Below are 15,282 nucleotides of genomic sequence, written 5' to 3'. Positions count from 1 at the left end.
TAAGGCTAGACATTTCAGCCTAGAGCGCCATCATGAAACATTTATCAGAGGTTTTCTTTCAAATGAAATATGTACCCTGTCTAGCACTACTGGTCTACCAGTTAGGTGTGAGTATGGGCCGTATGGACCGATTTTCACGTCATCCGCATCCAATCCAATTCACTACGGATTTCAAATTTGGCACCCGCATCCAATCCAACATCCAGCGGATTTGCATCCAATAGATGCACAGATGAACGGATTGGGTGCGGATGATCCAATGGATGTGTGTTAGTTAAAATTTTAGTGAAAAAAAACAATATAGATGACTTCTTATAGGACTTAAACATTTTATATATGTGTTTAAATATAGAAGTGTCATGGACAACACTCCAAGCAAACACCTTAAAAATTCCAAAACTATCCATATATTTTCTACAAACTATCCTTAATCTAACGGGTATGAATGTCCAACGGATTTTCAAGGTCACATCCGGGTCCAATCCGTAATCATTGGATTTCAAAAATCTCATCCGCGTCCAACCCATTAGCGAACGATTCGGACATCCATCCGCACAATTGGTCCCAGTTAAATCCGCGGATTACGGATAAAATGCCCACCCCTACTACCCCAGTCATGTGCGACAACTTGGACTGTAAAATGCGCAACAACAGACAGCTAGCGCTCAAATAAATTTTCCATAATGTTTCCGAGATCTCTAATGTCGGATTTAGAACCCGACAGGGTAACACGTTTCATGGGCTTTAACAAATAGGTTGAAAATGTTATTGGGTAACTACTTATTTAGGCCCAATTGTCAACTTCAGATGGTATAACCTGAGCGTCTGAATAATCTCATTTTGGCTAGATGTTTCATCCTGGAGCACCAACATGAAAAATTGATCTTCCAATAATAAACTGTTGAGGAAACCTTCGGTTCATATAGCTGTTTCTCCGGTTATTTTCCAAACAATGTACTCGTATAAAAATTGGCCACAAATGCATTTCAGTATAACTCAAAATTCTATAGCTTATATTCATGTATAAGGCTCATTTTCTTGGTACAGAGTATACATTACAAATTACATACACTTCAATTCTACGATATTTACTCTGTCTGAGTATATGAATTACATGTCCGCAAAATATGTACGTCTGTCTGTGCTAATGCAGTAAACGAAACTACTATGATTTACAAATCCCATGTAAACTATATGCAAACTGAACTGCAATACACATATCCGGATATCCCTGGCAACTATATCTATAGGCATTGTGTGGAGATGTAATAGGATATGATGCAGAGTAGATCTTATTTTTAAAGAGCGGGAGATATCGTTAGGAAAGGAGTTTAGAAAATATGCCTACGCAGGTAATCTACTCGAGTTGGGTGCTTGAGCTTCATAAGTGCTTTCACTTCATGTTTCCGAACCATCTCTCTTGAAATATTAAGGTTTCCTGCAATCTCTCCAAGTGTTCTGTCACCTTTACCATCAAGTCCATATCTCTGTCTGATCACTAAGTTCTCCTTAGGCTTCAGCGAGTCGAGCTGCAAGATGTAAAAAAACTTCATAAATTGAACTTAAAAAAATCATCTGAAAAAAATCGCTTGGACTCGAGAGGTCCATAATACAGAATAAGAAGAAATGATTACCACATCATCGACTGCAAGCCTAAGAAGAGCCGGTAGACTCCGTTTATCACCATCAAAATCAGTAATTCCATTGATGAATTCCTCTTGCGTGGTATTATGTCTTGCATGGAGTGAGATGACACCTTGGGAAGCTCTCATCACTTCATGGTATCTCTCTAGAGATATTCCCATCTTTTCCGCTATCTCCTCCTCCTCAGGTATCCTGTTGAGCTCGAACATCAGCTGCAATTTCGTTTTCTGGATCTCCACTCTAACCTGTGGCACAAGAAGTTGTTCAGAATCGATTATAGCTGAAGTATCTCATAAACTGCGTGAAAAAAAATATCTGCAGAAAAAACTAAGCATGAAAGACCTTAGTACACATACCGATTCAAGGCCATAGGAAACACGTGTAAAACTCGAAAGCGTCATCGACCGCATTATTGCGTGCCTAATCCAAAAGAGACCATATGTAGACAATTGAGACTTTCGTTTTGGTTCAAAACGGTCAATGGCTACAATGAGACCCTTTGCCCCTGCTTGGCAAAGGTCTTGAAACTTCGCACCATTTGCAAACTCTTGAAAGTATTTGTTGATTGCAAATAAAACTAGGCGGAGATTGTGCTGCACAGAGGAAAATGCCATAGAAGAAATTATTAGCATTACTCGACCAGAGATTCAAGCTGAAATGGTATTATAGTGGTAAGCACGCAATATATTTCCAGGCAGTAAGGTACCTTTATCAGTTTGTTTCTCGCGGCTCGACCAACCCTTAAATGTTTCCGGACTTCGACAGAACTCATATTAACTGCAGCTGCTAATTCATTAGAAGTGGGTTCCTTTCCAATGTCTTTATGTAACATATCCTTGGACTCAAGTAGCGCCTAAAAATCCGAACATAATGAGCAACAATGAGGATAATTTACAACAGAAATGAAGAATGCGGTAATTAACAGAAGTTCCCTTGCTTGCAAATACATTACAAGTATTAATATGACAAGGCTCCAGAAAGATCACCTTCATGGGTTGCATCAATTTGAACAACCAAGCATGCTCTGAAGCAGGAAGAACTGGTGGTATTTTCATCTTCTTCCAGTCCATGCTCACATGATCAGTCGCGACAGAGTACTCCCTAATAAGCCTATTTACATTCCTTTGCTCGACACTGTCTTTATACCCCTGACTTGACACAGATTCTTCTTCCTCTTCCTCCTTCCTTCTGGATGCAATCCTATTAGCAAGATTCAACCTCTTTGCTTTTTTCTCCGGATTCCTCACCACAAAATCATTCACTTCTCTGCCATCCTCCTTGTTGCCTTCTCCCGCTTTCTTCCTATATCGACGACGTCTCTTCACAACACGACTTCCTATATCCTCCAAATCAGAAACATCAGATGGTGGACTCAAGTTATAGAGATTTTCAAGTTTGACAGCAGCTTCATTAAAATCCAAGTCTAAAGTACAAAAAGGAGCTTCATCAATAGCAACAGCTTTAACTCTTTTTGCAGGCTTATTCTCCGATCTTCTTAATCTCTTGCTCTCTTTTGGGCTCTCCACCGGTATCCTAATCGGCTCACTTGGTGTAATCAAAATGTTCTTCTTTTTATCGGTATTAAATGCCAAGATCAATGGTCTTTTCAACGGAGAATGTAATTCTGCGAACCTTTCGCTTAACCTTATTAGTGTCCGAGAAGCTGAACTAGATATACTCACAACTCCCATGCCAAGTAATAGAAACAACAAATTCCTTACACTTACAGAACACAATTTACTCACCGCTTGCTAAATCCTGCCAATTACAATGTATTAGCAAAAACCAATAATGCACATTGAGTAACTCAAATATATTTATTCTCTACACTACTAATTCAATTATTTGTAATCAGCTAATACAATTGAAAATACGTGGCAGGTTCATGCAACACGAAGACTTCAGATAAAGTCATTCGTCATCTTAGTACAACTTTCACCTAAGCTAATAAGATCCCATCTGCATCAGTACTTGTCGACTAATCTTGTCTATTAGTAGTAGTAGTAGTACTACGGGACCGGTATGATCGCACCTGAATCATTCAATGGTGTCTTCTGATCGCAAAATTAAGCTAATTCTCTACATGTATTGGGAATCAAACAGAAGCAATTGACATTAAACTACACAGTGACTCTGTAAGCTGAATTAAAATTAACTACATTGATGTACTAAAACAGTCTAAAATCATACTAATATATGGGTGTAAACAAAACCCATGATATGAACTGTGTCTTGGTTGTACAAATCTTCATTTACCATTTGATTCTGACAAATTATACTTAAAATGCTGCATATTACAGAAGAAAAATTAAAACTCTACTTTCAAAACAAAAAAAATGAAAGAAAATAATCACAGGAAGAGGATTTTGTACCTGGATCGATTAGGATGAGAAAATGGGTTTCAGATTAAAGAGGTTTTTAGGATTGAATTGTGTGATGAATTTGATAAATTCTTGGGTTTTGGGAATATTTATGACTTGTATTTTGATGAGATCAAAAATGAGATTTTAGTAACCACAAGCTTATTCTTGAAGAGCCAAATGGGTACACGTAGTTTGTTGAATGAGTGGATTCTATTTATTTGTGTTGACGTGGACTGTTGTAGAAGCTTGAATTCTTGTGTCGTGGCAATTTTATAGTGGCTCAGATTACTGGATTCGTTTTTCGACACGTGGGTAGATGTTAGTACAAAGGTGGACCAAGAACACTGACAAAAGGTCCTTTTCCATCCAAATATCAAGAACGATTGATTGGAGTGCAACGAGACCCTTCTGGCGAATAAATCGGTGATTCACTCAGTAATCGGATCGACGGTTACCAACTATGTTCCACAAACCACCTCATGGCGTAGGGGTTTGTTTCGTGAAAGTATATGTATAGTGATGCCGAGGGGAGGACTACATAATATTCTTGGGAGAATTTATGAAGTACCCCGTTCTATTGATCTTGTTTTTTTTGTTACCCCTGTTTTTTAGAAATTTTTTAAAATGTCTCAACTGTTTAGTTTCCATCCTAGTTAGTCAACACTAGTTTACTTTCTTTAAAGTTTACTTCTTTACCCTTTACTTGTCAGTACGTTTACCTTCTACATCATTTTTTCAATTTGTCGAGCTCGGTTCAGGATCGTGTCATCATTTTCAGATTCGTTTCATCATTTCCTAAAAGGGTTCATCATTCCCAAGTGTCTTGGGGTTTTTGGTTGGTGGAGAATCAATCTTCTACAATATTTTTCCGGTTAGTCGAGCCCGGTTCATGGTCGTTGCACCACTTTCAGGTTCGTCGATCCTAGTTCAGGATCGTTACACCCTCTTTCAGGATCGTCGAATCATTATCCTCTCTACCAAGGAGATGTAGTTCAGGGGTAAATAAGACTTTTAATAGGAAAGATAACTACCACCTAGCACTTAACTGGATGGAATTTGCCTTTTGAATAAAACGGGATATTTTAGAAAATTTGTAAAAAAACGGGGATACTTTTGAAATGTACATTTCAAAACATGGGTACTTTATAAAATATCCCAATATTCTTTCGTAAAAGTATATCTATAGTGACCCCACGAACCATAATGGACCGACGGTTACCACCAATATCTTCACAACTCACGCTTGTGCTAGAGGGGATTGAATTTGAAATTGATAACAAAGTGCCGAGGATACAGAGAGGTTAAGAGACGGACGAAAACAAAATTAAGCAGCTAGAGATGAAAGTCGGGCATAACAAGAGCTCTTGCAATACAAATGACACTCCTCATGTAACTGTTGAATCGTTCCCAATTCCTAGTAGAATAGCATTGGTAAAAGTCTTGAAGTGTACAGTGAAGTTGGTAGTAGTGTAGATACATTTACTTCTTCATGAATTTTTTTTCTCTTCTCTGACAACACGCTTCTTCAAAGACGTGTTCTCTTCTTTCACTTGTAATATATATAACTCATTTGAGAGTTGATTGAATATAACAATATTAAGCGAGAACCTTGAGTTTGAGTTGGTATCAGAGCTTTAATGGTGAAGTTGCTGAGTACTTCTTTGTAAAGTGAGTGCTTCTTTGTTTCAATCGATCATTATTCCGCTGCTATCTTAAGGTTCTTTTCATTTGTTCTTACTACGACTAGAAGTAAGCTCTTCTTAACCGATCAATACTTTCTTTCGCTTTTGTGATAAGATTATCTCATCTTGATCATCATATTTTATATCATTGATATACTTTGTTTTTCTTGTTCTAAACTTTCACCTACTAATTTGACAAGTAGTACCAGTGACACTTATTGAAAGTTTAATATACCTTTATTTACTATTTCCTGGCTGTTTGTGGAATTAGTACAGTGAAGTCCTTTTAATTACTACTGTTTGATATAAGTCAGTATTTCTTCTTTTGTAGTGCTTGTTCTTTTTTCAAACATTATTTTCCACTCGATCTAATAAGTCAGTAACACTAAATTGATTTGAACTGAATACAAATCCTTTAATATAAAGTCCATAGTGGTATTATATTTGTCCGTGTTTCATTATGGATGATGAATCTAGTACCATTGTTATGCCTGTGGTGAATCCGACATCCTCTCAAGAACCAACGACGATTTCGTATGGTGTAAAATTAAATGATAAGAATTTTACTCTTTGGTCACAAATCGTGACTATGTTTGTCTCAAGTAGAGGCAAAAAGGGATATCTGACTGGTTCTACCCCACAACCCACTGAAGGATAACCTACTTATGATGAATGGTGTATGAAAGATTCTCTTGTAAAAGGTTGGCTTGTCGGTTCTATGGAACCGGAGTTAATGAATGTTTTCATTCGTCTACCTACTGCAAAAGATGTTTGGGACGCTGCGAAAATAGGTATTATGAAGGGGCTGATAAATCGATTCTTTATGATTTGTATCGTAAGGCTATGACAACAAAACAAGCAGGTCGACCGGTGGCTACATTTTTTTTCTGATCTTACGATTATTTGGCAAGAGCTTGATTATCGTAAACCAATTATTTTTACCCAAGCAGATGTAATTAAAATTCGCAAAGAAGAGATTGATGAAGAACGAGTTTATTTATTTCTTGCTGGTCTTGGTGATTCTTATGATTCTGTTAGAGGAGAAATACTTCGTAGTTCTTCACTTCTTGGACCCGAAATGGCTTTTTGTATCGTGAGGCGTGAAGAACAACGTCGTAGTACTATGATGAATCAAGTTGCTTCCCCTCAAATAGTTATGACGGTAAACAAATTTGGGAATATTTCCTTGTCCTAACAATCATCCTCTACAAGTACCAGTGGAAAATGTACTTATTGTGGAAATGGTAAGCATACCGTCGAAAACTGCTTCAAGAAGATTAGTTATCCTGAGTGGTGGAACAATCGTTCAAAAACAGAGAAAGGAAAAGGAAAAGCAGTTATTTGTTCTACTGAGATGACAACGTCGGCAGAAACATCTACTCAAATAGTTGATGAACTTCCATCGGCTACCGATCATCCCATTCCACTAGTGTCAGGTAATATTGGCCTAGCCCGAATAGCTGCTAACTCAACAAAGATCATGGTTGGGTTCTTGACTCCGGTGTCATTAATCACATGACATTTGAAGCATCTATCTTGAAAGATGTATGTGCACCTGATTGCTCAACGGTTTATAATGCTAATGGCGTTCCTTATCCAGGTTACTGGAGCTGTGAGAGTTGATTTAAATTCTTCCTTGAAATTAGAACTTACTTTGTTGATTCCTTCTCTCTCTAATAATCTTTTATTAGTATCACAAGTGACTGCACAATTAAATTGCATAGTATTAATCTATTCGACTTTCTGTTTTCTTCAGGATCTCAGCAACGGGGAGATAATTGGACGTGGTACTAAGAGAGGGGGGTTGTATTATGTAGAAGATGTGTGTGATGGACGGTCTTTGTTAGCCAAGGGATCCTCTAGTGCATATGAAGATCAAATATTATTGTGGCATCACCGGCTGGTTCACGTCTCTTTTGGTTATTTGCAACATTTATTTCCAACCTTATTTTCAACCAGTAAACCTTCTGATTTTACTTGTGAAACTTGCATCTTAGCAAAGAGTCATCGTACTAATTATCCAGATAGCTTTAAAAGAAGATTAGTTCCATTTTCTTTGGTTCACTCTGATGTTTGGGGTCCTTGCCGTATTACTAGTAATTCAGGATTTCGTTGGTTTGTTCTGTTTGTCGATGATTGCACTCGTATGACTTGGCTTTATTTGATGAAAAATAAAAGTGACGTAGCTGATATTTTCAAATCTTTTCGTGCAATGATTCAAACGCAATTTTCCACCACTCTAAAGGTCCTTCGTTCTGCTAATGGTGGAGAATATGTTAATGAAGCATTACAAGGTTATTTTCAGGAACATGGTTTAGTTCATGAGACTACTTGTCCTTCTACGCCACAATAAAATGGTGTTGCAGAAAGGAAAAACAGGCAATTACTTGAGATTACTAGATCTTGTTTAATTGGAGCAAATATGAGGCCACATTTCTGGGAAGAAGCTATTACTACTGCGGTGTATCTTCTTAATCGTGTACCCACTAGTGTTTTGAAATTTCAAACACCTTTGGATAAACTGGCTTCATTTGTGACAATTCCTTCCCAGCTTAAACTTCCTCCACGAGTATTTGGATGTGTTGTTTATGTCCACATACAAAAACATTTGCGCGGCAAGCTAGACCCATGCGCTCTAAAGTGTGTATTCGTTGGTTATCATCCGTACCAAAAAGGATACAGGTGTTATCATCCTTCTACTCGAAAATTTTATATTAGTATGGATGTTACCTTCTCTGAGCACGAGAAGTTTTACTCAACACATGATCTAGGTTCTCCTCTTCAGGGAGAGAGCAATGTTGAAGAGTTGAATTGGATGGATTTATTTCCAACTAATAGTGAGATACATCTTCCCGTCATAGAAGAAAGTTCAAGTAATCCTCAAGCTACTATCAATTTGCAACCTCCGTAAGACGTTTAAGAGGTAGAAACTCGTATTGCAGAAGACCCCCTCCTTTCTTCTACCATAGTACCTCCACCCAGTCATCCTCCAGCTGATATCCCTGGGGTAAGAGTCGATTCTTTGATTAATGCTGACAATACTTGTGAATTAACTGAGACAGATAGGTATAAGTTGCCACAACGGAGTAACCGTGGGGTGCCACCAGATCGTTTTTCACCAGAACCGATAAAGAAGGTGAAGTATCCCATCGCAAACTACACGTATACTCATAGATTGTCAGAAGCTGGAAAAGCATTTATTAATCAGATGGAAGATGTTACCATTCCTAAAAACGTACAAGAATCATTACGAGATCCAAAATGGGATGATTCCATGAGAAAGGAGATGGAGGCGCTAGAAGAAAATCATACATGGGAAATAGTATTGTTACCAGAAGGAAAGAAACTAGTTGGTTTCAAGTGGGTATATGCTATCAAACATAATCCTGATGGCTCTATTGACATGTGCAAAGCAAGACTTGTGGCTAAAGGGTTAACCCATGCTTATGGTATTGATAATCAAGAGACGTTTGCTCCTGTTGTAAAAATCAATACTATTCGTGTATTGTTGTCTTTGGCAGTAAATTTAGGATGGCCTCTACAACAATATGATGTGAAAAATGCATTTTTACATGGTGATTTAAAAGAAGAAGTATTTATGTCATTACCTCCAGGTTATAATGCTCCGAACAATGCTAACATGGTTTGTAAGATAAAGAAGGCCTTATATGGTTCGAAGCAGTCTCCCAGAGCTTGGTTTGGCAGATTTCATCTGGCGATGAAGAAGTTCGGGTATACACAGAGCTTGGTTCCTAAAAAGAGTAGGTGACAAGTTAACCGCGCTTATTATCTATGTAGATGACATGGTTGTAATAGGAAATGACCCAGAAGAGATGAATAACCTGAAGAGATGTTTGTATTCCGAGTTTGATATGAAGGATTTGGGGGGACTTGAATATTTTTTGGGAATTGAAGTTATACGGTCTGAGAAAGGTATCTTCTTGTCTCAGCGAAAATACGTGATTGACTTATTGAAGGAAACTGGTATGCTTGGTTGTGAGCCGATTGGGTCTCCTATGGAACAAAATCATGGTCTTGAAGAGTGTTCTGATCAAGTACCATCTGACAAGGGGCAATACCAGCGGTTAGTTGTCCGTTTTATTTATCTTTCTCATACAAGACCTGATATTGCATATGTTGTAAGTATTGTAAGCAGATTTATGCATAATCCGGGTCAACAACACATGGATGCAGTCATAAGGGTATTGAGATATTTGAAATGGGCACCAGGTGAAGGTTTGTTATTTTCAAAACATGGGCATCTTGATGTTTTGGGTTACACCGACTCGGACTGGGGAGGTAAAGGTGATAGGCGAAGATCGACATCTGGGTATTTTACCTTTGTTGGAGGGAATTTAGTAACTTGGAAATCTAAGAAACAACATGTTGTTTCCTTGTCCAGTGCTGAAGCAGAATACAGGGCAATGGTAAAAGGCATCTGCGAATTGTTATAGTTGAAAAGGTTTATGGGGGAGTTTGGTTTTTCCCCTGAAAAACCCATGAAGTTGTTTTGTGATAACCAATCAACAATCAGAATTGCAGAAATTCGGTGCAACATGATCGAACGAAGCATGTGGAAATTGACAGAAATTTCATTTATGAGAAATTCGAAGAAAATATAATTGAAGTACCATATGTTCGTACGACGCAACAATTGGCAGATATTTTAACCAAAACCGTATCAAATACAATATTCAACGATTCACTTATCAAGTTGGGCATATGTGATTTATATGCACCGCCTTGAGGGGGAGTGTTGAATCGTAAACAATTCCTCGTAGAATAGCATTGGTAAAAGTCTTCAAGTGTACAGTGAAGTTGGTAGTAGTGCAGATACATTTACTTGTTCATGACTTTTTTTTCTCTTCTCTGACAACACGCTTCTTTAAAGACGTGTTCTCTTCTTTCACTTGTAATATATATAACTCATTTGAGAGTTGATTGAATATAACAATATTAAGTGAGAATCTTGAGTTTGAGTGTAACCGTATCCAAATTCCCCAATACAAATGACAGACCCTCTTGCAATACAAATGACACTCGCTAGTAATGTATCCCCGATATCCAAATTGGCCAGAACTAAACATATAACCGTATCTACTACCCATGTAGAAGTTAGATGGTTATAGTTCTTACATTTACGGTTGGTCCCTGGACTTTTCCATTTGCTTTTTTCTCTAATTTAGAGTTTAAACTAGGCCTGAAAACTGTGAAATATTGACTCATTCATCCACTCTGAAACATGGTCTTCCTGCTATCACTCAATTTTTACCAATATTTGGTGCTTACCATCACTCAGCTTTTCACCAAGGTCTGCGTAGCATCACTCAGTTAGGATCTTGAGAAGGGAGGACCAAAATGGATTTTCAATATAAGAAGTGATAAGTAGAGGACTATTGAACGAGCAGACACGTTGAAGTAAGAAAACGTATTAAATGGCAATCGAACGCTACTAACCAATAACTATCATCTTATGAGTCATATTTTTGGTGTTTTCAAAGAAGAGGCGAGAAAATCAATCAACTTTTAGAGAATATTTCATATTACTACGGGTGCTATAATGCGAGATAAAACCCGGTTAAGTTCTCAACACGTTAAAATATATCGAAACGAATATTATTATTGAAATCCTCTCTAAACTGATTAAAAAGGATGCTTCTTTGGATCTTGTTTCGGGTTTTCAAGTTGCCCATAATGGGGCAGATGTTAATCACCTACAATTCGCGGATAACTTAATGATCTTTTTAATGACTTAATGGTCTTTCTAGTCGGAAAATGGGTCATATGACCAAAACCCATAAAATACGGGAGTAATGGACTTGTAAAATATAGGTCTTTTACAAAAGAAGGCCATTTTCCGAATAAAAAAGAAGATAATATGATGTTAATGCATGGCAATGATAAGGTTTTGAATTTATGTAAACTCGTTCCCTTGGCAATCAATATATTCTTGTCAACACATAAATCAAAATTTCAAAGAAAATAAAAATCCAAAGTAAAAGCAACAACTAGACCTAATTCCGATCCGAACCAATCAATGTGCATTTATCATATTGTTTACAGGAATGCGTATAGTATAACTCTGAACCTATGATAAGAAAAGAGAATATTTTCTGATTATTGTGAAGGCCATGACTTGAATTCTGCATATAACGCTCAACCAATTCTGGCCAGGACTTCAGTTTGAGACCAATTGTTTCCTAGGAAAAATAAATTAAAAAAAAATAATGAAATTCATCATACATCTCATCTGTATATATGATTTAGCTGTAGTAGTACCGGTATGATTGCACCCGAATCATTCAATAGTGTCTTGAATTGTCTTCAAATTGTGAAGTTAAGCTAATTCTACACATATGCTGGTAGAAGCACTTGACATTACATTACGCAGTCTACACACAGTGGCGGAGCAACATGCTGCTTTGGGGTGGCATTTTTTAATTAGAATCTTACATAACCATCACAAAGTTATCCTAAATTCTGTTGTTTACTGTATCAAGCCATCCTAATATTTATTATTAAGTGAGGAGTTAGTTGTTATATTACTAGGTATCACCGGGGCCTTACGGTCCTAGCTCAACCTCCCATGTTAGCGTCAGTTTATATAATTTATTTTTTTCTCATTCAAGGATACTCATAATTTTATAACCTTGGTAAACACCTAATAATATTGTTACTAATCGAATCAGTATGCATTTAGGCACTCATTTCCAGAAAAAAAAATCTATCACTTGATTTAATTTCATCAATACTCCAACAATTGTTATTATTACTGGAACGTTTGTTAGCGAGTTTCGAGGTTAGTGGTTCGTTTCTAATTAACCAAGACATGTGTCGGCAATTATATTTTTTTTTACCTAACAAACCATTATACCTTTCAAAAGGTGCACCTGCATTGGCAACTACATATTGATCAATTGATGTGTTTTCAAAGTTGTTGTAGTGATATGATTCGTTCAAGACTTGTGAAAGCGGATTTTTATATTTTTTTTTAATAAATAAAAATAACGAACTAAATTAAAAAGATGTTGTGAAAATTATGGAGAGAATGGGGCTAGGATTCCACCATTGGTTGATATTAGTGATTTAATAAAACAATAATTATGCAACTCAACATTCAAATTGATTCTAATAGTATTGCCTAGACAAGTAGATTTCCAAAAGAATAGATGTTAATCCAAGCATATTCTATCAAGAGAAAATACACCTATCTAATAAAAACCATATAAATAATTTTTAGTTCAATGCAAAAATCATAATAGAGTTGTTGTAATTAATTAATAGAAATATATCACTTTTACCGAAACAACGGCTTCCTCCACAGCCCCAAGGATTGGGTTTAGCTCATCATGATGTTGTAAACACGCTCAAAAGTTGATTTCATTGCTCAAAATAGGTGTACAAATGATGAAATGGATAAAATGATGAAAATCGGGTGTTTGCAACGTTTATAATTGTTGCAAAGCACTGTTACAAAAAACAATAAATAAGAACTGTTGTTGCTGTCTATCTACGACCCTCGTGTGGCTGTCGTTGTCACTGTTGATAAACGACTGCCTCTGGTGGTCTTTTGTTCTTCGTGTTCTTGGTGCAGCAGAAACAGAGTTCTGAAAACTCTTGATTCACGCCTCATGAGCTCTCCTCTCGACCCCAAACTCTCCGTCCTCCTTCTCTATGATCCCAGCAATTTATTTATACTCCTCAGCCTCATTTAATCACGCCATAATTCTCAATATTCTTCATTAAACTCGGTCAGTAAAGAAAATATTCTTGGAATATTTTCTTCCCTGATTTAGCTTCTCACGCGTTTCTAAATCTGCAAAATCTCCTTATTTATCTTTTTCAAGGTCCAAAGTGTTGCTCGAGTCATCAAACATGTGCATAACACGTTTAAATTCCTCACAACTCGTGCAAGCTCATGTTTTTCCTCCAACTCCTTGTTTGGATTAAACCAAGTTATCCAGCCAAATTTGATCGAAACAAACACCCATACCAGCTCTATTAGGACATATCACGACTACCCATGAAGTTTCAACGATTGAATAGCACAAAAACTCCTCCAAAATCCGATCGAAAAATCTGCCAGTGAAGTGAATATTTTTCCCGCCATTTTTTATTTTTGAAATGTTGAAGATGAAGTGCCCCTATCCTTTTCTAGGGTGCGAATAGCAGATGGGTGCTGAGGAAAAATTTGGGTGCTGAGGATGAATTTGGGCTACGCATAACCTTGGGTGTCCCTTAGCCAAATCTTGGGTCCGTATAGCAAATGTCCTTCAGGGGTCCAAATAGCCCTTTTTGAGCAACTTTTTCCACACAAGTGTATTTCTCCAAAAACACCTACAGAAACATAAATACTCCATAATAAGTACAAAATGAAGCACTAGCAATAGAGACACCGAGGACAATTCAGACACAAAAATGTGTCTATCAAATACCCCCAAACTTATTAGTTGCTAGTACTCGAGCAAATCTAATGACTACACTTAGCACGTGCATCAAACCGTTAAACCGCTAGGTGGACCTAGCGGTAGAGTGTTGTCTCCGGAGGGTTTACCAGAGGTGTACCCACAAAACCATTACTCCAGACCCTAGCTATCTACGCAGAACCTTGGAAGGCACTAAAGAATCTCCTTGGTTGGGCATACAAACATTGACTATAGGAGGAAGTACCCTGATGAGAATTTCCAATTTCTGTACACGAGTTTGCACTCAGCATTCTATAATTCATATATAAGTGACAGAGCTCTACTCATATAGTTTCTAGACATCATAACCGGAGTCAACCAATCACATGGAAAGATTAAGAAGATGGATAAAGAGATGGTTAAAAGTGAACGGTGTTTCCCATATCTGTCTGAAGGCCTCTGTCAAGGTGAACCTATCCTAATAGACTGAGATATTGGTCTGACTAATATCAACACAACTGGCATATACAAGGGGACCAGTGGTCGATAAACCTAACTGTAGGTCAACACAACTGACATATACAAGGGCACCAGTGGTCGACTTTATTGAAATTATTCCGGTTGGTCTAATGGTCTAGTCTCATTTTTTTTTTTTTTTTTGTATCTCAGTCACTCTATTCCACCCTAACAAAGGTAACAACTTGAATCGTGTGCCCCACCAAATCACTTAAAAAATAAAAACATAAGGATTAGGATTCTACGAGATATGGCGAAACTACCATGTTTTTTTTTTAATTCTAACACCTGAGATCCGTGCTTTTATGAATATACTCTTTAGATGTTTCCATCTAATCAGATTGGTTCCTCAACTCCTACAACCAAGATGTTCCCATCCACTTAGATTGGGTAGTGCCAACCTTAATAAGCATAAATTTGTAGGCTCTGGAGTTTATTTATTGCAACTAAAAGCTAACAAAAAGTTTCTTCCGCTCCCCAAACTTAAATCTAACATTGTCCTCAATGTTTCTAATGAAAGAGCAATACCAAACAGTAAAGTAACATGAGGAATTGGTAAAGAGAGAAGTCGGAAAGATAGTACCTGGGTGAAGAGAGAAATCAAAAACTAATATACAACAACATACAATCGCCTCGATGGTCAATCAAGGGTAAACATGGTCCTCCAGAGGG

The 15,282-nt window shown here is 37.3% G+C and overlaps 1 protein-coding gene across 1 annotated transcript; it reads right to left on the bottom strand.

Moving 5' to 3' along the window:
• Positions 1 to 984: 984 nt before the first annotated feature.
• Positions 985 to 4,175, bottom strand: LOC113340090 (RNA polymerase sigma factor sigE, chloroplastic/mitochondrial-like). Its single transcript, XM_026585312.1, has 6 exons — positions 4,017 to 4,175; positions 2,631 to 3,402; positions 2,351 to 2,497; positions 2,001 to 2,237; positions 1,635 to 1,889; positions 985 to 1,529 (listed from the first exon to the last, which is right to left on the bottom strand). The coding sequence occupies exons 2-6, from the start codon at positions 3,333 to 3,335 to the stop codon at positions 1,332 to 1,334; spliced, it is 1,542 nt and encodes a 513-aa protein (XP_026441097.1). The 5' UTR covers positions 3,336 to 3,402; positions 4,017 to 4,175; the 3' UTR covers positions 985 to 1,331.
• Positions 4,176 to 15,282: the final 11,107 nt, after the last annotated feature.

This window comes from Papaver somniferum, unplaced genomic scaffold (assembly GCF_003573695.1).
Source record: "Papaver somniferum cultivar HN1 unplaced genomic scaffold, ASM357369v1 unplaced-scaffold_21, whole genome shotgun sequence".
Taxonomy (NCBI): domain Eukaryota; kingdom Viridiplantae; phylum Streptophyta; class Magnoliopsida; order Ranunculales; family Papaveraceae; genus Papaver; species Papaver somniferum.
The sequence above is the reverse complement of the archived record's forward strand: the minus strand, read 5'-3'. Positions and strand labels throughout refer to the sequence as shown.

Bases quoted from the DNA above. Each gene is read 5' to 3' on its own strand.
- LOC113340090 (XM_026585312.1), bottom strand. From the start codon at position 3,335: ATGGGAGTTGTGAGTATATCTAGTTCAGCTTCTCGGACACTAATAAGG. The intron at 2,238-2,350 runs GTACCTTACTGC...TCCTCTGTGCAG, and splicing joins CGAGAAACAAACTGATAAAG to CACAATCTCCGCCTAGTTTT. The intron at 1,890-2,000 runs GTATGTGTACTA...CTTGTGCCACAG, and splicing joins TTTCCTATGGCCTTGAATCG to GTTAGAGTGGAGATCCAGAA.